This window comes from Oncorhynchus tshawytscha, linkage group LG21 (assembly GCF_018296145.1).
Source record: "Oncorhynchus tshawytscha isolate Ot180627B linkage group LG21, Otsh_v2.0, whole genome shotgun sequence".
Lineage (NCBI taxonomy): Eukaryota > Metazoa > Chordata > Actinopteri > Salmoniformes > Salmonidae > Oncorhynchus > Oncorhynchus tshawytscha.
In genome coordinates this window covers 7,837,523-7,862,666 of record NC_056449.1, presented here as the reverse complement: position 1 = coordinate 7,862,666, position 25,144 = coordinate 7,837,523, and the positions used below count along the sequence as shown (strand labels likewise).

At 42.5% G+C, this 25,144-nt stretch overlaps 1 protein-coding gene across 2 annotated transcripts in view; it reads left to right on the top strand.

Annotated features, from left to right (window-relative positions):
* The window catches only part of LOC112220822 (testican-1), a 297,048-nt gene that overhangs the window by 258,246 nt on the left and 13,658 nt on the right, over positions 1–25,144 (top strand). For both annotated transcript variants that reach the window (XM_024382717.2, XM_042303032.1), the window contains 3 exons: positions 18,923–19,042; positions 19,429–19,650; positions 19,959–20,021. In XM_024382717.2, the coding sequence (XP_024238485.1) occupies positions 18,923–19,042; positions 19,429–19,650; positions 19,959–20,021 (405 nt within the window). The remainder of the gene's footprint in view (positions 1–18,922; positions 19,043–19,428; positions 19,651–19,958; positions 20,022–25,144) is intronic.

Here is a 25,144-nt window from a genome sequence, read left to right as displayed (position 1 = left end):
AACATACAGAAACTCAAGTCCTTTTGTTCACCCGACCTAGAATACCTCACAATCAAATGCCCACCGTATTACCTCCCAATAGAATTTTCTTCGATCATAGTCACAGCCGTGTATATTCCCCCCTAAGCTGATACCACAACACCTTCTTCGACATTTTTGAGGATAACACAGTGCCAACAAAGCGGCCCGCTTGCAAGGACTGTGAGCTCTCATTCTCCGTGGCAGACGTGAGTAAGACATTTTAACCGTGTTCACCCTCAAGGCTGCCTGGCCAGACAGCATCCCTAGCCACGTCCTCAGAGCATGCGCAGACCAGCTGGCTGGAGTGTTTACGGACATATTCAATCTCTCTCTATCCCAGTCTGCTGTCCCCACTTGCTTCAAGATGTCCACCATTGTCCACCAAGCAAAGGTAACTGAACTAAATGACTATCACCCCGCGGCACTCACTTCTGTCATCTTGTAGTGCTTTGAGAGGCTAGTTAAGGATCATATCGAACATCCTGTTGGGCTGTATAACTGCCTGGTACGGCAACTGCACCGCCCTCAACCTCAGGGCTCTCCAGAGGATAGTAAGGTTTGCCCATCACATCACCGGGGGCACACTGCCTGCCCTCCAGGACACCTACAGCACCTGATGTCACAGGAAGGCCAAAAAGATAATCAAGGACATCAACCACCCGTGCTATTATCCAGAAGGCAAGGTCGGTACAGGTGCATCAAAGCTGAGACCGAGAGACTGAAAAACAGCTTATATCTCAAAGCCATCAGACTGTTAAATAGCCATCACTAGCCGGCTTCCATCCGGTTACTCAACCCTAAGCCTTAGAAGCTGCTGCCCTAAATACATAGACATGGAATCACAAGTCACTTTAATAATGTTTACACACTGCTTTACTCATCTCATATGTATATACTGTATTCTATTCTACTGTATTTTAGTCAATGCCACTCCGACATTGCTCATCCTAATATTTAGATTTTCCTTAATTCCATTATTTTACTTCTAGATGTGTGTGCTGTTGTGAATGATTAGATACTACTGCACTGTTGGAGCTAGGAACACAAGCATTTCACTACACCTGCAATAACATCTGCTAAATAAATTTGATTCGATTTTTAGTAGTAGTAGTTTAAAGGGTAGTTTTAAAAAATGGTGAACGTTAATGTTATAAACTTATCTTTCTATTTATCGTTATCGCATCTATTCAGGCAATTTATCGCAATATGTCCATGTGGCCTCGCTCTACGAGTGGCACACACATCCTGTACCGTGTCATTACATTGGAAATAGCACCTCCATCTCCTTTCCCCTCACTCAGGATGGATGTCATCTGTTCACCTCTCCTTCTGATAGCTGGAGTTGTGCAGTTAATGGAATGCCATGGCAATTCTGTAGGTGTCCCCTACAATTATGGAATTTCTTCGATGCTCCTGTGCACGTACGCGTGTGTGTGTGTGTGTGTGTGTGTGTGTGTGTGTGTGTGTGTGTGTGTGTGTGTGTGTGTGTGTGTGTGTGTGTGTGTGTGTGTGTGTGTGTGTGTGTGTGCGTGCGTGCGTGCGTGCGTGCGTGCGTGTGTGTCAGAGCAGATAAGCACAGAGCCTGTGATTTTCCCCCCTGCTCTGTTCTACCTCCCACACACACTCTCTGAGAGACTGCTGAGACACTGTCACACTCCCTGAGAGACTGCTGAGACACTGTCACACTCCCACTGACATGACAACCCCTGTAAAACACAATGACCACGCCTAGGCTGCAGGGTGGAGAGAGAGAGGAGAGAGAGAGAGAGCAATGGGATCTGCGTGGGATCAGATGTGAGTAACAGGGTCTGGGTGTCCATGAGAGGGGGGTCAGTGTAGAATAGTGCCCCATTCCTACCTCCTGGGTTAGAGTCTGGCCACCGAGTCCCTGAATAGCCTGGCTGTACACAGACACTGTCATAGAATGTGATTTCATGACCTAGATGTCTTTGTGGCTACCTGGCCCTCCACAGAGGAACTCCGTCCCAGACAAAGCCTTCACACAGAGCAATCTTTACTGTTCCATGCTTCAAGAGCCTGGAAGATGGAAGGCATATGTGCGTGCGTGTGGGAGGTATCCAACTGGAACGCAGCAGATGGAGGAGATACATAAGAGTAGAGTCGATAAAGCTGACACACACCTAAACAACAGACACCTACACCTACACACACACACACACACACACACATTGGCACAGTCTCACACACAGAACTAGAGGCACACACACACACTTTATTCAGAGATGATTGCTTGGGGCAAAGCCTTAGATTATCTATATGTTTCCATTGAAAACAGTTTTCAAAACACTGGCTGAACAATTTACTGCCAGCCACTGTGGAAGTGCTCTCATTCCACCAAGACACGTTTCCTGTTTCACTGAATCCCATAAGCCATACACCCTTAGTGGATGTTGTGTCGACGTGTGTGCCCATCACAATTCATAGCTGAACAGACTCTCCTTTTGACTAGTACATCATGTAATGTCTTATCACCAGTTATACTACAGTATTGTTGAATACTCGTTTCTGATTGGATAGAAGGGCATCCTAGAATGGGCATTAAAACCAGATAACAGGACAATTGGAAAAGATATCGGGACACCTTGCAATCAGGATGCAATATGTGCCTATACATGCAGACCGTACTTGCTACAAAGTGACGGAACCTTTAACCAACAACCACACGAACAGAAATTGGAAACCTTGTAAACACAGGAAAAACGTTGTCAGCTAGCTAGCCTATTTGCAGACTCGCTAGCAACACAAACTGTTTGATACGCAGTGTGATCTCCTCGCAATGAACCGTGTCGAATGTCCTGGCGAGAAAGCTAGCTTTTCTAGCTATGCCAGGCACAATCGAGCGTCATCAGCTCGTTATGGATGTATCCAAATGAATGTCAATAGAAAAGCTTAAACAAACCCCAATGCAGCTACCTTGTTGTTATTCTGGCTGCAGAGGTTGTGAATGTGTTAGCTTGTAGCTATTTGGCTAGCTAACATGCAAGGGATGAGAACCATGCCAGCGAGCATGGCAATGGAATATACTGTATATAACGAACAACTGGGTGGTGTTATCATGTTGCAGATGCCCAAGTGCAATCAAGCGATGAGCTAGGCTACATGGCAAGAGAAGAATGTTGCCAGCCTTGCATAGTAATCGAACTAGCGACTTTGTCACGTTTCTAGATATAGCGCTAATCGAACGAAATGACTGGGTCCTGTCTCTAGAGATATAACTAATGAAACAAAGGACCGGGTCTCGTCTCTAGATATATAACTAATGAAACGAACGACTGGGTCTCTAGATATATAACTAATGAAACGAACGACTGTGTCGTGTCTCAAGATATATAACTAATGAAACGAACGACTGGGTCTCTAGATACAGTGCCTTGCGAAAGTATTCGGCCCCCTTGAACTTTGCGACCTTTTGCCACATTTCAGGCTTCAAACATAAAGATATAAAACTGTATTTTTTTTTGAAGAATCAACAACAAGTGGGACACAATCATGAAGTGGAACGACATTTATTGGATATTTCAAACTTTTTTAACAAATCAAAAACTGAAAAATTGGGCGTGCAAAATTATTCAGCCCCCTTAAGTTAATACTTTGTAGCGCCACCTTTTGCTGTGATTACAGCTGTAAGTCACTTGGGGTATGTCTCTATCAGTTTTGCACATCGAGAGACTGAAATTTTTTCCCATTCCTCCTTGCAAAACAGCTCGAGCTCAGTGAGGTTGGATGGAGCATTTGTGAACAGCAGTTTTCAGTTCTTTCCACAGATTCTCGATTGGATTCAGGTCTGGACTTTGACTTGGCCATTCTAACACCTGGATATGTTTATTTTTGAACCATTCCATTGTAGATTTTGCTTTATGTTTTGGATCATTGTCTTGTTGGAAGACAAATCTCCGTCCCAGTCTCAGGTCTTTTGCAGACTCCATTAGTTCTCTTCCAGAATGGTCCTGTATTTGGCTCCATCCATCTTCCCATCAATTTTAACCATCTTCCCTGTCCCTGCTGAAGAAAAGCAGGCCCAAACCATGATGCTGCCACCACCATGTTTGACAGTGGGGATGGTGTGTTCTGGGTGATGAGCTGTGTTGCTTTTACACCAAACATAACGTTTTGTATTGTTGCCAAAAAGTTCAATTTTGGTTTCATCTGACCAGAGCACCTTCTTCCACATGTTTGGTGTGTCTCCCAGGTGGCTTGTGGCAAACTTTAAACAACACTTTTTATGGATATCTTTAAGAAATGGCTTTCTTCTTGCCACTCTTCCACAAAGGCCAGATTTGTGCAATATACGACTGATTGTTGTCGTATGGACAGAGTCTCCCACCTCAGCTGTAGATCTCTGCAGTTCATCCAGAGTGATCATGGGCCTCTTGGCTGCATCTCTGATCAGTCTTCTCCTTGTATGAGCTGAAAGTTTAGAGGGACGGCCAGGTCTTGGTAGATTTGCAGTGGTCTGATACTCCTTCCATTTCAATATTATCGCTTGCACAGTGCTCCTTGGGATGTTTAAAGCTTGGGAAATCTTTTTGTATCCAAATCCGGCTTTAAACTTCTTCACGACAGTATCTCAGACCTGCCTGCTGTGTTCCTTGTTCTTCATGATGCTCTCTGCGCTTTTAACGGACCTCTGAGACTATCACAGTGCAGGTGCATTTATACGGAGACTTGATTACACACAGGTGGATTGTATTTATCATCATTAGTCATTTAGGTCAACATTGGATCATTCAGAGATCCTCACTGAACTTCTGGAGAGAGTTTGCTGCACTGAAAGTAAAGGGGCTGAATAATTTTGCACGCCCAATTTTTCAGTTTTTGATTTGTTAAAAAAGTTTGAAATATCCAATAAATGTCGTTCCACTTCATGATTGTGTCCCACTTGTTGTTGATTCTTCACAAAAAAATATAGTTTTATATCTTTATGTTTGAAGCCTGAAATGTGGCAAAAGGTCGCAAAGTTCAAGGGGGCCGAATACTTTTGCAAGGCACTGTATATACCTAATGAAACAAACGACTGGGTCTCTAGATATAGACCTAATGAAACGAACGACTGGGTCTCTAGATATATAACTAATGAAACAAACGACTGGGTCTCTAGATATAGACCTAATGAAACAAACGACTGGGTCTCTAGATATAGACCTAATTTTTTATTTTATTTTTTTATTTTATTTTTATTATTTCACCTTTATTTAACCAGGTAGGCTAGTTGAGAACAAGTTCTCATTTGCAACTGCGACCTGGCCAAGATAAAGCATAGCAGTGTGAGCAGACAACACAGAGTTACACATGGAGTAAACAATTAACAAGTCAATAACACAGTAGAAAACAAAGGGGGAGTCTATATACAATGTGTGCAAGAGGCATGAGGAGGTAGGCGAATAATTACAATTTTGCAGATTAACACTGGAGTGATAAATGATCAGATGGTCATGTACAGGTAGAGATATTGGTGTGCAAAAGAGCAGAAAAGTAAATCAATAAAAACAGTATGGGGATGAGGTAGGTGAAAATGGGTGGGCTATTTACCAATAGACTATGTACAGCTGCAGCGATCGGTTAGCTGCTCAGATAGCTGATGTTTGAAGTTGGTGAGGGAGATAAAAGTCTCCAACTTCAGCGATTTTTGCAATTCGTTCCAGTCACAGGCAGCAGAGTACTGGAACGAAAGGCGGCCAAATGAGGTGTTGGCTTTAGGGATGATCAGTGAGATACACCTGCTGGAGCGCGTGCTACGGATGGGTGTTGCCATCGTGACCAGTGAACTGAGATAAGGCGGAGCTTTACCTACCTAATGAAACAAACGACTGGGTCACGTCTCTAGATATATAGCTAATGAAACGAACGACTGGGTCTCTAGATATATAACTAATGAAACGAACGACTGGGTCGCGTCTCTAGATATATAACTAATGAAACAAAGGACCGGGTCTCGTCTCTAGATATATAACTAATGAAACGAACGACTGGGTCTCTAGATATATAACTAATGAAACAAACGACTGGGTCTCTAGATATATAACTAATGAAACGAACGACTGGGTCTCTAGATATAAAACTAATGAAACGAACGACTGTGTCGTGTCTCTAGATAAATAACTAATGAAACAAAGGACCGGGTCGCGTCGCTAGATATATAACTAATGAAATGAACGACTGGGTCGCTTCTCTAAATCAAATAAAATGTTATTTGTCACATACACATGGTTAGCAGATGTTAATGCGAGTGTAGGGAAATGCTTGTGCTTCTAGTTCCGACAATGCAGTAATATCTAACAAGTAATCTAACCTAACAATTTCACAACAACTACCTTATACACACACAAGTGTAGAGGAATTAATCAGAATATGTACATAAAAATATATGAATGAGTGATGGCTGAACGGCATAGGCAAGATGCAGTAGATGGTATGGAGTACAGTATATACATATGAGATGAGTAATGTAGGGTATGTAAACATTGGTGGCATTGTTTAAAGTGGCTAGTGATACATTTATTACATCAATTTTTCCATTATTAAAGTGGCTAGAGTTGAGTCAGTATGTTGGCAGCAGCCACTCAATGTTAGTGATGGCTGGTTAACAGTCTGATGGCTTTGAGATAGATGCTGTTTTTCAGTCTCTCGGTCTCTCGCATTGATGCACCTGTACTGACCTCGCCTTCTGGATGATAGTGGGGTGAACAGGCAGTGGCTCGGGTGGTTGTTGTCCTTGATGATCTTTTTGGCCTTCCTGTGACATCGGCTGGTGTAGGTGTCCTGGAGGGTAGGTAGTTGGCCCCCGGTGATGCTTTGTGCAGACCTCACTACCCTCTGGAGAGCCTTGCGGTTGTGGCCATACCAGGCGGTGATACAGCCCGACAGGATGCTCTCGATTGTGCATCTGTAAAAGTTTGTGAGTGTTTTTGGTGACAAGCCAAATTTCTTCAGCCTCCTGAGATTGAAAAGGCGCTGCTGCGCCTTCTTCACCACACTGTCTGTGTGGGTGGACCATTTCAGTTTGTCCGTGATGTGTACGCCGAGGAACTTAACTTTCTACCCTCTCCACTACTGTCCCATGAATGTGGATAGTGGTATGATCCCTCTGCTGTTTCCTGAAGTCCACGATCATCTCCTTTGTTTTGTTGACATTGAGTGTGAGGTTATTTTCCTGACACCACACTCCGAAGGCCCTCACCTCCTCCCTGTAGGCCGTCTCGTCGTTGTTGGTAATAAAACCTACCACTGTAGTGTCATTTGCAAACTTGATGATTGAGTTGGAGGCGTGCATGGCCACGCAGTCGTTGGTGATCAGGGAGTACAGGAGAGGGCTGAGAACACACCCTTGTGGGGCCCCAGTGTTGAGGATCAGCGGGGTGGAGATGTTGTTACCTACCCTCACCACCTGGGAGCGGCCCGTCAGGAAGTCCAGGACCCAGTTGCACAGGGCAAGGTCGAGACCCAGGGTCTCGAGCTTGATGACGAGTTTGGAGGGTACTATGGTGTTAAATGCTAAGCTGTAATCGATGAACAACATTCTTACATAGGTATTCCTCTTGTCCAGATGAGTTGGGGCAGTGTGATTGCGATTGCGTCGTCTGTGGACCTATTGGGGCGGTAAGCAAATTGGAGTGGGTCTAGGGTGTCAGGTAGGGTGGAGGTGATATGGTCCTTGACTAGTCTCTCAAAGCACTTCATGATGACGGAAGTGAGTGCTACGGGGCGGTAGTCATTTCACTCAGTTACCTTAGCTTTCTTGGGAACAGGAACAATGGTGGCTCTCTTAAAGAATGTGGGAACAGTAGACTGGGATAAGGATTGATTGAATATGTCCTTAAACACACCAGCCAGCTGGTCTGCTCCTGCTCTGAGGATGCGGCCGGTGATGCCGTCTGGGCCTGCAGCCTTGCGAGGGTTAACACGTTTAAATGTTTTACTCACGTTGGCTGCAGTGAAGGAGAGCCCACAGGTTTTGGTAGCGGGCCGTGTCAGTGGCACTGTATTGTCCTCAAAGCGAGCAAAGAAGTTGTTTAGTCTGTCTGGGAGCAAGACATTGTGGTCCGCGACAGGGCTGGCTTCTCTTTTGTAGTCCATGATTGACTGTGGACCTTGCCACATACCTCTCGTGTCTAAGCCATTGAGTTGCGACTCCACTTTGTCTCTATACTGACGCTTAGCTTGTTTGATTGCCTGACCGGAAACATGACGGAATACAAACAGTGTTGCTATTCCCTCTAGATATAGAACTAATAAAACAAACGACTGGGTCGTGTCTCTAGATATATAACTAATGAAACAAACGACTGTGGTTCATCTCTAGATATATATAACTAATGAAATGAACGACTGGGTCGCATCTCTAGATATATAACTAATGAAACGAACGACTGGGTCGCGTCTCTAGATATACAACTAATGAAATTAATGACTGGGTCTCTAGATATAGACCTAATGACACGAACGACTGGGTCGCGTCTCTAGATATACAACTAATGACATTAACGACTGGGTCTCTAGATATAGACCTAATGAAACAAACGACTGACTCTCTAGATATAGACCTAATGAAACAAACGACTGGGTCTCTAGATATAGACCTAATGAAACAAACGACTGGGTCTCTAGATATATAACTAATGAAACAAACGACTGGGTCTCTAGATATAGACCTAATGAAACAAACGACTGGGTCTCTAGATATAGACCTAATGAAACAAACGACTGGGTCTCTAGATATATAACTAATGAAACAAACGACTGAGTCTCTAGATATAGACCTAATGAAACAAACGACTGGGTCTCTAGATATATAACTAATGAAACAAACGACTGAGTCTCTAGATATAGACCTAATGAAACAAACGACTGGGTCTCTAGATATAGACCTAATGAAACAAACGACTGGGTCACGTCTCTTTAAATACATATAACTAATGAAACGGACGACTGGGTCTCTAGATATAGACCTAATGAAACAAACGACTGAGTCTCTAGATATAGACCTAATGAAACAAACGACTGAGTCTCTAGATATAGACCTAATGAAACAAACGACTGGGTCTCTAGATATATAACTAATGAAACAAACGACTGAGTCTCTAGATATAGACCTAATGAAACAAACGACTGGGTCTCTAGATATAGACCTAATGAAACAAACGACTGGGTCACGTCTCTTTAAATACATATAACTAATGAAACGAACGACTGGGTCACGTCTCTAGATATATAGAACTAATGAAACGAACGACTGGGTCACGTCTCTAGATATATAACTAATGAAACAAACGACTGGGTCTCTAGATATAGACCTAATGAAACAAACGACTGGGTCTCGTCTCTGGATATATAACTAATGAAACAAACGACTGGGTCACGTCTCTTTAAATACATATAACTAATGAAACGGACGACTGGGTCTCTAGATATAGACCTAATGAAACAAACGACTGAGTCTCTAGATATAGACCTAATGAAACAAACGACTGAGTCTCTAGATATAGACCTAATGAAACAAACGACTGGGTCTCTAGATATAGACCTAATGAAACAAACGACTGGGTCACGTCTCTTTAAATACATATAACTAATGAAACGGATGACTAGGTCACGACTCTAGATATATATAACTAATGAAACGAACGATATATATATAGATATATAACTAATGAAACAAACGACTGGGTCTAGTCTCTAGATATATAGAACTAATGAAACAAACGACTGGGTCTCTAGATATAGACCTAATGAAACAAACGACTGGGTCTCTAGATATATAACTAATGAAACAAACGACTGAGTCTCTAGATATAGACCTAATGAAACAAACGACTGGGTCTCTAGATATAGACCTAATGAAACAAACGACTGGGTCTCTAGATATAGACCTAATGAAACAAACGACTGAGTCTCTAGATATAGACCTAATGAAACAAACGACTGGGTCTCATCTCTAGTTATATAACTAATGAAACAAACGACTGGGTCTCTAGATATAGACCTAATGAAACTAATGAAAACGACTGGGTCTCTAGATATATAACTAATGAAACAAACGACTGGTCTCTAGTAGACCTAATGAAACAAACTCTAGAGATATAGACCTAATGAAACAAACGACTGGGTCACGTCTCTTTAGATATATAACTAATGAAACAAACGACTGGGTCTCTAGATATAGACCTAATGAAACAAACGACTGAGTCTCTAGATATAGACCTAATGAAACAAACGACTGTCTCTAGTCTCTAGATATAGACCTAATGAAACAAACGACTGGGTCTCTAGTCTAATCGTCTCTTTAAATACATATAACTAATGAAACAAACGACTGGGTCACGTCTCTAGATATATGAACTAATGAAACGATATATATATAGATATAAACTAATGAAACAAACGACTGGGTGAAACAAACGACTGGGGTCTCTAGATATATAGAACTAATGAAACAAACGACTGGGTCTCTAGATATAGACCTAATGAAACAAACGACTGAGTCTCTAGATATAGACCTAATGAAACAAACGACTGGGGTCTCTAGATATAGACCTAATGAAACAAACGACTGTCACGTCTCTAGATATATAACTAATGAAACTGAGTCTCTAGATACGACTGGGTCTCTAGATATATACCTAATGAAACAAACGACTGGGTCTCTCTAGATATAGAACTAATGAAACAAACGACTGGGTCTCTAGATATATAACTAATGAAACAAACGACTGAGTCTCTAGATATAGACCTAATGAAACAAACGACTAATGAAACAAACGAGTCTCTAGATATAGACCTAATGAAACAAACGACTGGGTCTCTAGATATAGACCTAATGAAACAAACGACTGGGTCTCTAGATATAGACCTAATGAAACAAACGACTGGGTCTCTAGATATAGACCTAATGAAACGAACGACTGGGTCGCGTCTCTAGATATACAACTAATGAAACAAACGACTGGGTCTCTAGATATAGACCTAATGAAACAAACGACTGGGTCGCGTCTCTAGATATATAACTAATGGAACGAACGACTGGGTCTCTAGATATAGGCCTAATGAAACAAACGACTGAGTCTCTAGATATAGACCTAATGAAACAAACGACTGAGTCTCTAGATATAGACCTAATGAAACAAACGACTGGGTCTCTAGATATAGACCTAATGAAACAAACGACTGGGTCTAGATATAGACCTCTCTAGATACATATAACTAATGAAAAACTAGATATATAACTAATGAAACAAACGACTGACTAGGGTCTCTCTAGATATAGACCTAATGAAACAAACGACTGGGTCATCTCTAGATATATAACTAATGAAACAAACGACTGGGTCTAGTCTCTAGATATATAGAACTAATGAAACAAACGACTGGGTCTCTAGATATAGACCTAATGAAACAAACGACTGGGGTCTCTAGATATATATAACTAATGAAACAAACGACTGGGTCACGTCTCTAGATAAATACTGGGTCACGTCTCTAGATAAACCTAATGAAACTAATGAAACAAACGACTGGGTCTCGTCTCAAGATATATATAGACCTAATGAAACAAACGACGTCTCTAGATAAATATAACTAATGAAATGAACGACTGGGTCGTGTCTCTAGATAAATATAACTAATGAAACAAACGACTGGGTCTCAGATATAGATAGCGTCTCTAGATATATATCACTAATGAAACGAAACAAACGACTGGATATAGTCGACTGTCTCTAGTCTCTAGATAAATATAACTAATGAAACGAACGACTGGGTCGCGTCTCTAGATAAATATAACTAATGAAACAAAACGACTGTCACGTCTCTAGATAAATATAACTAATGAAACGAACGACTGGGTCTCGTCTCAAGATATATATAGCTAATGAAACGAACGACTGGGTCGCGTCTCTAGATAAATATAACTAATGAAACGAACTTCTGGGTCGTGTCTCTAGATAAATATAACTAATGAAACGAACGACTGGGTCTCATGTCTAGATATGCGTCTCTAGATATATATAACTAATGAAACGAACGACTGGGTCGTGTCTCTAGATAAATATAACTAATGAAACGAACGACTGGGTCGCGTCTCTAGATAAATATAACTAATGAAACGAACGACTGGGTCACGTCTCTAGATAAATATAACTAATGAAACGAACGACTGGGTCTCGTCTCAAGATATATATAGCTAATGAAACGAACGACTGGGTCGCGTCTCTAGATAAATATAACTAATGAAACGAACGACTGGGTCGTGTCTCTAGATAAATATAACTAATGAAACGAACGACTGGGTCTCATGTCTAGATATGCGTCTCTAGATATATATAACTAATGAAACGAACGACTGGGTCGTGTCTCTAGATAAATATAACTAATGAAACGAACGACTGGGTCGCGTCTTTAGAATGGTATATGGTAACTGTGGTATAAGCGGGATAAACACCTCCATTCTGTACATTACCTTGGAAAAATTAACTCTGCAATGGGACTCAACTCCGCCTTCGCCCTTCTGCATCGTCCATTATTTCCAAGGCAATGCACAGAATGTCTACGTCTACCAAATCAAATCAAATTTATTTCTAAAGCCCTTCTTACATCAGCTGATATCTCAAAGTGCTGTACATAAACCCAGCCTAAAACCCCAAACAGCAAGCAATGCAAGTGTGGAAACACGGTGGCTAGGAAAAACTCCCTAGAAAGGCCAGAACCTAGGAAGAAGTGAGTCTATCCCTTACTTGTTTGTCCCTGTCTTGAGCTAAGCTCCGTATGTGTCAGGTGATGTGTCTGTCTGTTTAGATGTAGCCAGGCAAGAGAGGCCTGGCTTGAGAAGGCTACCGGAATGTTCATGGTTTTCAGCATTCTGGAATGTTCTCCATCTGACTTATTGACATGCCAAGGATGATGGCTTTTGATTGGCTTGCTCAGTATGAGGTGAGGAATTTAACCAAATTTTATTATGAAACTGTCAATTAGTTCTCATCCTAGAAGCCATGTCAATCATGCTGACACAGACACACACACGCAGGCGGGCGCACACGCATGCACGCACAAGCACACAGATCCTGACGGAAAGTGAGTCAGTTGTTGCTAATTGGCTGGGAGACCTTGTCAGTGGCCAGGCTGCGGATGAGAGAGTGGTTTTCCACAGCAGTCAAATAGACAGCTCTGTATTGACCGTGTCAAATAGGATGGGAGAGGAAACAAGGGTTTGAAATCACAGATCTGAGGTAGCATTTACAGTTAGTTAACAGCTCTATACACTTATAGTGTTGGAATTCCCACTGTATCCTGGTGCAGTGGATTTATGGCCATTTAAAGAGACATAGAGGGGAGAAACACTGCTGTGTGTCTATTGTAGCATCTTTCCCTGTGCTATCCCTCTGGATAGTTAGAGAGACTTCCAGGTGTGTGTGTGTGTGTGTGTGTGTGTGTGTGTGTGTGTGTGTGTGTGTGTGTGTGTGTGTGTGTGTGTGTGTGTGTGCACGCGTACAGTGCTGGGTCAGATGTTATTGTCTCACCTGGGTACACCTGTCATGTAGCTGGTCAGGTGGAGCTCTGACAGAATGAATGTGTAACCATCCATCACTCTGACAGAATGAATGTGTAACCGTCCTTCACTCTGGCAGAATGAATGTGTAACCATCCTTCACTCTGACAGAATGAATGTGTAACCATCCTTCACTCTGACAGGATGAATGTGTAACCATCCTTCACTCTGACAGGATGAATGTGTAACCATCCATCACTCTGACAGAATGAATGTGTAACCGTCCTTCACTCTGGCAGAATGAATGTGTAACCTTCCATCACTCTGGCAGCATGAATGTGTAACCATCCTTCACTCTGGAAGAATGCATGTGTAACCATCCTTCACTCTGACAGGATGAAGGTGTAATCATCCATCACTCTGACAGAATGAATGTGTAACTGTCCTTCACTCTGGCAGAATGAATGTGTAACCATCCTTCACATAAACCCAGCCGCAAACCCGACAGGATGCATGTGTAACCATCCTTCACTCTGGCAGAATGCATGGGTAACCATCCTTCACTCTGACAGGATGAATGTGTAACCATCCATCACTCTGACAGGATGAATGTGTAACCATCCTTTACTCTGGCAGAATGAATGTGTAACCATCCTTCACAATGACAGGATCAATGTGTAACCATCCTTCACTCTGGCAGGATGAATGTGTAACCATCCTTCACTCTGACAGGATGAATGTGTAACCATCCTTTACTCTGGCAGAATGAATGTGTAACCATGCTTCAGTCTGACAGGATGAATGTGTAACCATCCATCACTCTGACAGGATGAATGTGTAACCCTCCTTCACTCTGGCAGAATGCATGTGTAACCATCCTTCACTCTGACAGGATGAATGTGTAACCATCCATCACTCTGACAGGATGAATGTGTAACCTTCCATCACTCTGGTAGAATGAATGTGTAACCATCCATCACTCTGGCAGAATGAATGTGTAACCATCTTTCACTCTGGCAGAATGCATGTGTAACCATCCTTCACTCTGACAGGATGAATGTGTAACCATCCATCACTCTGACAGGATGAATGTGTAACCATCCTTTACTCTTGACAGGATGAATGTGTAACCATCCTTCACTCTGACAGAATGAATGTGTAACCATCCTTCACAATGACAGGATGAATGCGTAACCATCCTTCGCTCTGGCAGAATGAATGTGTAACCTTCCATCACTCTGGCAGAATGAATGTGTAACCATGCTTCAGTCTGACAGGATGAATGTGTAACCATCCACCACTCTGGCAGAATGAATGTGTAACCATCCTTCACTCTGGCAGAATGAATGTGTAACCATCCTTCACTCTGACAGGATGAATGTGTAACCATCCATCACTCTGACAGGATGAATGTGTAACCATCCTTCACTCTTGACAGGATGAATGTGTAACCATCCTTCACTCTGACAGGATGAATGTGTAACCATCCTTCACTCTGGCAGAATGAATGTGTAACCATCCTTCACTTTTGCAGAATGAATGTATAACCATCCACCACTCTGGCAGAATGAATGTGTAACCATCCTTCACTCTGGCAGAATGAATGTGTAACCATCCTTCACTCTGACAGAATGAATGTGTAACCATCCTTCACTCTGACAGGATGAATGTGTAACCATCCTTCACTTTGGCAGAATGAATGTGTAACCATCCATCACTCTGACAGAATGAATGTGTAACCGTCCTTCACTCTGGCAGAATGAATGTGTAACCTTCCATCACTCTGGCAGCATGAATGTGTAACCATCCTTCACTCTGAAGAATGCATGTGTAACCATCCTTCACAATTACAGGATGAATACCTAACCATCCTTCACTCTGGCAGAATGAATGTGTAACCATCCTTCACTCTGGCAGAATGCATGGGTAACCATCCTTCACTCTGACAGGATGCATGTGTAACCATCCTTCACTCTGGCAGAATGCATGGGTAACCATCCTTCACTCTGACAGGATGAATGTGTAACCATCCATCACTCTGACAGGATGAATGTGTAACCATCCTTTACTCTGGCAGAATGAATGTATAACCATCCACCACTCTGGCAGAATGAATGTGTAACCATCCTTCACTCTGGCAGAATGAATGTGTAACCATCCTTCACTCTGACAGAATGAATGTGTAACCCTCCTTCACTCTGACAGGATGAATGTGTAACCTTCCAACACTTTGGCAGAATGAATGTGTAACCATCCATCACTCTGACAGGATGAATGTGTAACCATCCTTCACTCTGACAGGATGAATGTGTAACCATCCTTCACTCTGACAGGATGAATGTGTAACCATCCATCACTCTGACAGGATGAATGTGTAACCATCCTTCACTCTGGCAGAATGAATGTGTAACCTTCCAACACTCTGACAGGATGAATGTGTAACCATCCTTCACTCTGACAGAATGAATGTGTAACCATCCTTCACAATGACAGGATGATACCTAACCACCCTTCACTCTGGCAGAATGAATGTGTAACCTTTCATCACTCTGGCAACATGAATGTGTAACCATCCTTCACTCTGGCAGAATGCATGTGTAACCATCCTTCACTCTGGCAGAATGCATGGGTAACCATCCTTCACTCTGACAGGATGAATGTGTAACCATCCATCACTCTGACAGGATGAATGTGTAACCATCCTTTACTCTGGCAGAATGAATGTGTAACCATCCTTCACAATGACAAGATCAATGTGTAACCATCCTTCACTCTGGCAGAATGAATGTGTAACCATCCTTCACTCTGACAGGATGAATGTGTAACCCTCCTTCAGACAAGATGAATGTGTAACCTTCCAACACTCTGGCAGAATGAATGTGTAACCATGCTTCAGTCTGACAGGATGAATGTGTAACCATCCATCACTCTGACAGGATGAATGTGTAACCATCTTTCACTCTGACAGGATGAATGTGTAACCTTCCAACACTTTGGCAGAATGAATGTGTAACCATCCATCACTCTGACAGGATGAATGTGTAACCATCCTTCACTCTGACAGGATGAATGTGTAACCATCCTTCACTCTGACAGGATGAATGTGTAACCATCCATCACTCTGACAGGATGAATGTGTAACCATCCTTTACTCTTGACAGGATGAATGTGTAACCATCCTTCACTCTGACAGAATGAATGTGTAACCATCCTTCGCTCTGGCAGAATGAATGTGTAACCTTCCATCACTCTGGCAGAATGAATGTGTAACCATGCTTCAGTCTGACAGGATGAATGTGTAACCATCCATCACTCTGACAGGATGAATGTGTAACCATCCTTCACTCTGACAGGATGAATGTGTAACCATCCTTCACTCTGACAGGATGAATGTGTAACCATCCATCACTCTGACAGGATGAATGTGTAACCATCCTTCACTCTGACAGGATGAATGTGTAACCATCCTTCACTCTGACAGGATGAATGTGTAACCATCCTTCACAGTGACAGGATGAATGTGTAACCATCCTTCACTCTGGCAGAATGAATGTGTAACCTTCCATCACTCTGGTAGAATGAATGTGTAACCATCCATCACTCTGGCAGAATGAATGTGTAACCATCTTTCACTCTGACAGGATGAATGTGTAACCATCTTTCACTCTGGCAGAATGCATGTGTAACCATCCTTCACTCTGACAGGATGAATGTGTAACCATCCATCACTCTGACAGGATGAATGTGTAACCATCCTTTACTCTTGACAGGATGAATGTGTAACCATCTTTCACTCTGACAGGATGAATGTGTAACCCTCCTTCACTCTGACAGGATGAATGTGTAACCTTCCAACACTTTGGCAGAATGAATGTGTAACCATCCATCACTCTGACAGGATGAATGTGTAACCATCCTTCACTCTGACAGGATGAATGTGTAACCATCCTTCACTCTGACAGGATGAATGTGTAACCATCCTTCACAGTGACAGGATGAATGTGTAACCATCCTTCACTCTGGCAGAATGAATGTGTAACCTTCCATCACTCTGGTAGAATGAATGTGTAACCATCCATCACTCTGGCAGAATGAATGTGTAACCATCTTTCACTCTGGCAGAATGCATGTGTAACCATCCTTCACTCTGACAGGATGAATGTGTAACCATCCATCACTCTGACAGGATGAATGTGTAACCATCCTTCACTCTGACAGGATGAATGTGTAACCATCCTTCACTCTGACAGAATGAATGTGTAACCATCCTTCACTCTGACAGAATGAATGTGTAACCATCCTTCACAATGACAGGATGAATGCGTAACCATCCTTCGCTCTGGCAGAATGAATGTGTAACCTTCCATCACTCTGGCAGAATGAATGTGTAACCATGCTTCAGTCTGACAGGATGAATGTGTAACCATCCATCACTCTGACAGGATGAATGTGTAACCCTCCTTCACTCTGACAGGATGAATGTGTAACCATCTTTCACTCTGACAGGATGAATGTGTAACCATCCTTCACTCTGACAGGATGAATGTGTAACCATCCTTCACTCTGACAGGATGAATGTGTAACCATCCTTCACTCTGGCAGAATGAATGTGTAACCATCCTTCACTTTTGCAGAATGAATGTGTAACCATCCTTCACTTTTGCAGAATGAATGTGTAACCATCCTTCACTCTGACAGGATGAATGTGTAAACATCATTCACTCTGGCAGAATGAATGTGTAACCATCCTTCACACTGACAGGATGAATGTGTAACCATCCTTCACTCTGACAGGATGAATGTGTAACCATCCTTCACTCTGGCAGAATGAATGTGTAACCATCCTTCACTTTTGCAGAATGAATGTGTAAACATCATTCACTCTGGCAGAATGAATGTGTAACCATCCTTCACTCTGGCAGAATGAATGTGTAACCATCCTTCACTCTGACAGAATGAATGTGTAACCATCCTTCACTCTGACAGGATGAATGTGTAACCATCCTTCACTCTGGCAGAATGAATGTGTAACCATCCACCACTCTGGCAGAATGAATGTGTAACCATCATCATCACACACACTATCTCTCTCTCTCTCACCCTCTCACTCGATCACTCACCCACTCTCACACTCACTCACCAGCTTGTGTTCCTATAGCAACAGCAAGGGAAATATAACTCAGCTGCTTCTGTGCAGTCTGATGGTCCTCTGTGTGGTCAAGGAGAAGCCAACCAGGAAAATAAAAAATTTGTTGAGCCAACATTGTGCTGACGTTATTTCCCCCAACCTTATCAAACAGTCATGTTGCATCGATGTGGCTTTAAAATAAAGTATGTTTTATTAAAATGATTTCCCTGCTTCCCTGCTAACCCTGGTGTGTGTCTCTGTCTCTGTGTGTTCAGTCTGCAGTGATGGGGACCTGCATAGCCTAGCATCCAGACTGAAGGACTGGTTTGGAGTTCTCCACCTTGATGCCAACCGAGACCTCAAATCCTCTGCCAACTCTGATTCAGCGGCAGGACGTGAGTCACACCATTATCTGTGTGTGTATTATTTTGTTGTTTTGAAATGGCACTGCCATTTGAAATTCCATTGCTCTTTTCAATTCTCGTGAGGACTGTAGAGGATGAGGACAGTGCTCCTCTGTGCTCAACTAAAGTCAGCATGTCTCTACACTCAAATTTCAACAAACTCACCCTCAGTCTCCAAGCACTTTACTCAAGTTTCACACTGAAAAGGCCTCAGACAAGCACCCCCTCCAATACAAACATGAGACACTACGAGGCACCACAACACACACTCACTCACACACACATACAAACGTTTTCCAACACCCCTAACCCTCCACACACCCCCCCCACACACACACACACACCACCCGCTAACATCCCTCTCTCCCTTCCCCAAGGTTTTGACACCAGTATCCTGCCCATCTGTAAGGACTCCCTGGGTTGGATGTTCAACAAGCTGGACATGAACTATGACCTCCTGCTGGACCAATCAGAGCTCAGTGCCATCTACCTGGATAAGTATGAGCTGTGTATGAAGCCCCTGTTCAACTCCTGCGACTCCTTCAAGGACGGGAAACTGTCCAACAACGAGTGGTGCTACTGCTTCCAGAAACCTGACGGTGAGAGAGATGGAGGGGAGGATGGAGTTAGGGATGGAGAAGGGAGGAAGTGTTTTAGAGAGTAAAGGTGAAGACGGACAACAACAAAAAAGACAGAGAGTGGTGTTTGTTGGTGATGGAAAAACTAATGTTTGCACATTTGAACCTGTGTGTGTGTGTGTGTGTGTGTGTGTGTGTGTGTGTGTGTGTGTGTGTGTGTGTGTGTGTGTGTGTGTGTGTGTGTGTGTGTGTGTGTGTGTGTGTGTGTGTGTGTGTGTGTGTGTGTGTGTGTGTGTGTGTGTGTGTGTGTGTGTGTTTTCCTGCTCCAGGTCTGCCCTGCCAGAATGAGATGAACAGGATTCAGACTCAGGGTCGACGGAAGAGTCTCATAGGTCAGTTTGCTGGAGTGACAGCTGTCAATCAATTGATTTCATGGGCTGTTGGTCATTGTGCACCATATATTTAAATTCCGATACATATTTAGGCACAATACATTACCCAGCTGAGACAAACAATAGCACACACAGACACAAACACCCCCGCCCCTAACTCCTTCAAACCCTCAGCCAAGTGGTCATCAATAATCATGCATAATAATGTTAGAACTCACGAAAAAACACAGTTTGACAAATGGCCTTTGACTGGCTCACATGAATGAAAAAGAAGGGTAATGGGTTTTTGTGTGTGTGTGTGTTTTTAGTTATTTTACCTTTATTTAACTAGGCAAGTCAGTTAAGAACAAATTCTTATTTACAATGACGGCCTAGGAACAGTGGGTTAACTGCCTGTTCAGGGGCAGAACGACAGATTTGTACCTTGTCAGCTCGGGGGTTTGAACTTGCAACCTTCCGGTTCCTAGTCCAACACTCTAACCACTAGGCTACACTGCCGCCCATGTGCGTGCGTGCGTGCGTGCGTGCGTGCGTGCGTGCGTGCGTGCGTGCGTGCGTGCGTGCGTGCGTGCGTGCGTGCGTGCGTGCGTGCGTGCGTGCGTGCGTGCGAGCGAGCGAGCGAGCGTGCGAACTGTGATGTGCACGTGTGTTATTGAAAGTGACTGGTCCCTTTTAAAGCAGGATGTATGGCTTGTTGTCTCATCTTAGGCACTAGTAATTGGTTGTTTGCCTCCGCCTATGCACACACAATAACCTACAAAACCATGGCAATGAGCACATTGAGTTTTAGTACATTTTGATTTTAGTACAGTGTCGTGTCTTTACTATCATTAAATTGAAGACTTATAGTTTTTATCAAAGATTCTCTGTAATTAGTATTACGCGATCAACTGATTAATCATGTAACTGTAATTAACTAGGAAGTCAGGGCACCAAGAAAAAATATTCAGATTACAAAGTTATCATTTCCTAAAATAACTTTTCAGATATTTTAACTGATCAATTAGTCTTCAAATTAATTAATTATTTACTTTACCTCACGTTAGTCTCATTCCAAACGTCGTAAATTGTTGGTTATCTGCACAAACCCAGTCTTCACTATGAGTCATTTATTTATTACTAACTAAGTAATTCACAGAAATGCATAAACAAACAGTAAATATGTTTACAAGAAATTATAGAAGAATGTGCCCTAGTGGGCTAAACCGGCATGGCGGCTTGTTAGACAAAAGGGGAAGTGGGGGTCGACTAAGAACTCACCACAGAGTGATAATTATAACAATTGAAATGCTAATCCTTTGTACATGAATGCTCACTCATTCGGAAACAATTGCAATCAATATATATATTTATGCTCAGTGTGTCGTCTTGATCGCTGGTGAAAAGTTTGTTTCTGTTGGATAGTTTCGTCTTCTCTCTCTCTCTCTCTCTCTCTCTCTCTCTCTCTCTCTCTCTCTGTCTCTCTGTTAGAGGGGATAGTTCAGAGTGAAATTAATTCATTTGTTATTGAATGGATGTTTCAGCGGTTGTCATTCTTCACGTTCAATGATACCGAATTCCTAGCTGCAGACTAGTAATTAATATCAAAGACTTGTTATTATTCTGTCGGCATCGATAGTCTAAGAGTTTAACCACGTGGTATAGTTAAAAGATTCAGCAATGGTCTACAACCTTTGTCCTCCTTCTCCTAATGGAGAAAAACATGGCCTGGTGATAATTTCTCAAAGTTGGGTTTTATTCAGAATTGCAGAAAAGGGGCTGTCCCAGGATGCCTGACCCTAACTGGGCTCAGGGGCAGTCCTCTGATTTAGTTCAAATAAAGGGAAATGTATTTTCCTTCATTAAACAATCCAAAATCATATTACACAATTTTACAAACAGTATAATACTCACTCATTCATCTTATACAACAATTAGATGTAAACCTCATATCTGAGGCTATTATATAAACATATCTGAGGCTATTATATAAATGTGGCCACACCGTCTCCCATGAGCTTCCCCAAGTTGTAACAAACGGACCAGTTCGTAGCTGGATTCTTCACCGATCTTTTATACTTTCTCCGGAACATGAAATTTGTTCGTACCTCAAGTTCTGTGAGGTGGAAGAAATTCCTTTGTTCTCTATGAAAATTGACTCTCTCTATACTGTGTGTCCATGAGGAGATCCTCAGGAATTTACGACGTCTCTCTGACCACAGCAGCCTAGTTGAAGGAGGAAATGGGGAGGCAGGGAGAGAGGGATGGGGCTTGCTATACCCAAAGAGGGCAATGTCATGACAACAGGATTGTTTAGAAATGTATTTTTTATCCATCTCATCTCTGCCAATCCAGTAGCGTAGCCAGACGCTTGTTGGTAGGTGGGCCGAAATTGAAGCTCTCAAATCATAATTGAATTATCAATAAAAACATAGGCTACCTTACTCTTACTACTACACTACTCGATCGCACACAAAACGTTTAACACCTGATTTCGTAGACCAAGCAGTCATTTATTAACAATGTAAATCATGGCTTTTGTATTTCACAAGGGACTCACAGCCTACTGTTGTGTCTTTGCTTTGCCGGATTAAGTGATAAGACATGCTAGTCTATAAAATAATTTCTCTGTAATTAATATTACCTGATTGAACTAATCATGTAAATGTAATTAACTAGAAGGTTGGGGCACCACGAAAGAATGTTTATAGAGCTGTTATCTTCCAAATAACCTCTGGAAATCTTTTACATCAATAGTGGTCAATTCTTAATCAGTCTCAATCAGTCTCATCTGAAGTCGTAGAATTCTTGGTTATCTTCACGATCCCTGGCTAACAAGTTGAATCAGCAATACAATTGAATTATTTATTACTTATTTACTAAATACCGAAACAATCACACAGACTTACACATACACAGGATGGGTCATACATTGATTACTAATTATGTCATAAAAGAAAACGTCCCTAGCTAACGGAACAGATATAATGGCTGGTTACACAAAGAAAGGGGACTGGGTTTTGAATGAAAGCGCTGGAAGACTGAGGAACAAAGGAACTTGGTCTCTGATCGGACCTTGTAAAGCTATGCTATCATAAATACAGAATCTTATGCATTCTAAATAACCGCCCATTTGGAAAAGGAAAATGCAAGGAATATTTACTCTGAGCTGTGCTTCAATAGGTTGGTCGTAGATGGAAGGCCATGTTGCCCAACAGAGATCTTCCTGTCCTCTGAAGAATGTCTGGTAGAAAAGATGTGTTGTAGTAAAGGCGTGTGTTTGGTAGAAGAGATACGTTGTCCGTCCTTTTCTTAGCCCACGTTTACAGCTGCTGCTGCTCACTCAACAGCTAGGAGGTATCACTTATTTAGTGTATAAGAGTTCAAAGTTCATACCAAGTAGCCATACTTTAAGCTCACACTGAAGTTGGCTTAGTTCTGTAGTTTCATCTTTTCACAAATAGTTTCATATTTAAACATTTAGATTGCACAACAAATCTATGTGAATCTGATAACTAGAATGTGTAGACTTTCCAAGATACAGTTTATGTCATCCAATTATCAGTAATAATGTCTCAGATGACAACTGATCTGATATCCTATTCTTTAAGTACCAACGCATATTTTCAACTGGTTGGATTTCTGAAATATGGTTCTGGTCCCCACCCCTTTAATGTTTTCAGACTCTCTATGTTAACAAAGGGCTTTCCAAGAGTCACTCTGTATAGTAGAGAGGGGGGGGGGAAGTATTTATGGGGGTCATAAACCTAACCAACAGGCCAACGTCATGACACTACACAACACAAACAGAATAAACCATAGGCTTTAGCCTAGAAACACATATTGTATTTTTTTCTCAAACATTTATTTAATTAGGCAAGTCAGTTAAGAACAAGTTCTTATTTACAATGACAGCCTAGGAACAGTGGGTTTAACTTTCTAGTTCAGGGGCAGAACACCAGATTTGTACCTTGTCAGCTCTTGGATTCAATCTCGCAACCTTTCAGTTACAGGCCCAATGCTCTTAACCACGAGGCTACCTACCGCCCCAGTTCACAATTGGCTCGGCATCGTCTGTTCTACTGGATCCCGTCCGGGATATCGGTGGAACTAATTGCAGTGCACACATATGCCTATATACTGAACAAAAACACAACTGCAATAAGTAAAGTGTTGGTCCTATGTTTCATAAACTGAAATAAAAGATCCCTGAAATGTTCCATGCACACAAAAAGTTGATTTATCTCACATTTGTGGCACACATTTGTTTATATTCCTGTTAGTGAGCATTTCTCATTTTCCAAGATAATCCATCCACCTGACAGGTGTGGCATATCAAGAAGATGATTAAACAGCATGGTCATTACACAGGTGCACCTTGTGCTGGGGAAAATAAAAGGCCACTCTAAAATGTGCAGTTTTGTCACACAACACAGTGCCACAGATGTCTCAAGTTTTGAGGGAGCGTTCAATTGGCATGCTGACTGAAGGAATGTCCACCAGAGCTGTTGCCAGAGAATTGAATGTTCATTTCTCTAGCATAAGCCTCCTCCAACGTCGTTTTAGAGAATTTGGCAGTACATCCAACCGGCCTCACAACCGCAGACCACATGTAACCATGCCAGCCCAGGACCTCTACATCTGGTTTCTTCCCCTGCGGGATTGTCTGTGTGATCGAGCAGTTTGCTGATGTCAACTTTGTGAATAGAGTGCCCATGGTGGCAGTGGGGTTATGGTATGGGCAGGCATAAGCTACGGACAACGTACACAATAGAATTTTATTGATGGCAATTTGAATGCACAGAGATACCGTGACGAGGCTCATTGTTGCACCATTCACCCGCTGCCATCACCTCATGTTTCAGCATGATAATGCAAGGCCCCATGTCTTAAGGATGTGAGGAGGTGTACACAATTCCTTGAAGCTGAAAATGTCCCAGGTCTTCCCTGGCCTACATGTCACCCATTGAGCATGTTTGGGATGCTCTGGATCGACGTGTACGACAGCGTGTTCCAGTTCCCGCCAATATCCAGCAACTTCGCACAGCCATTGAAGAGGAGTGGGACAACATTCCACAGGCCACAATCAACAGCCAGATCAACTCTTTGAGAAGGACATGTGTCGCGCAGCATGAGGCCAATGG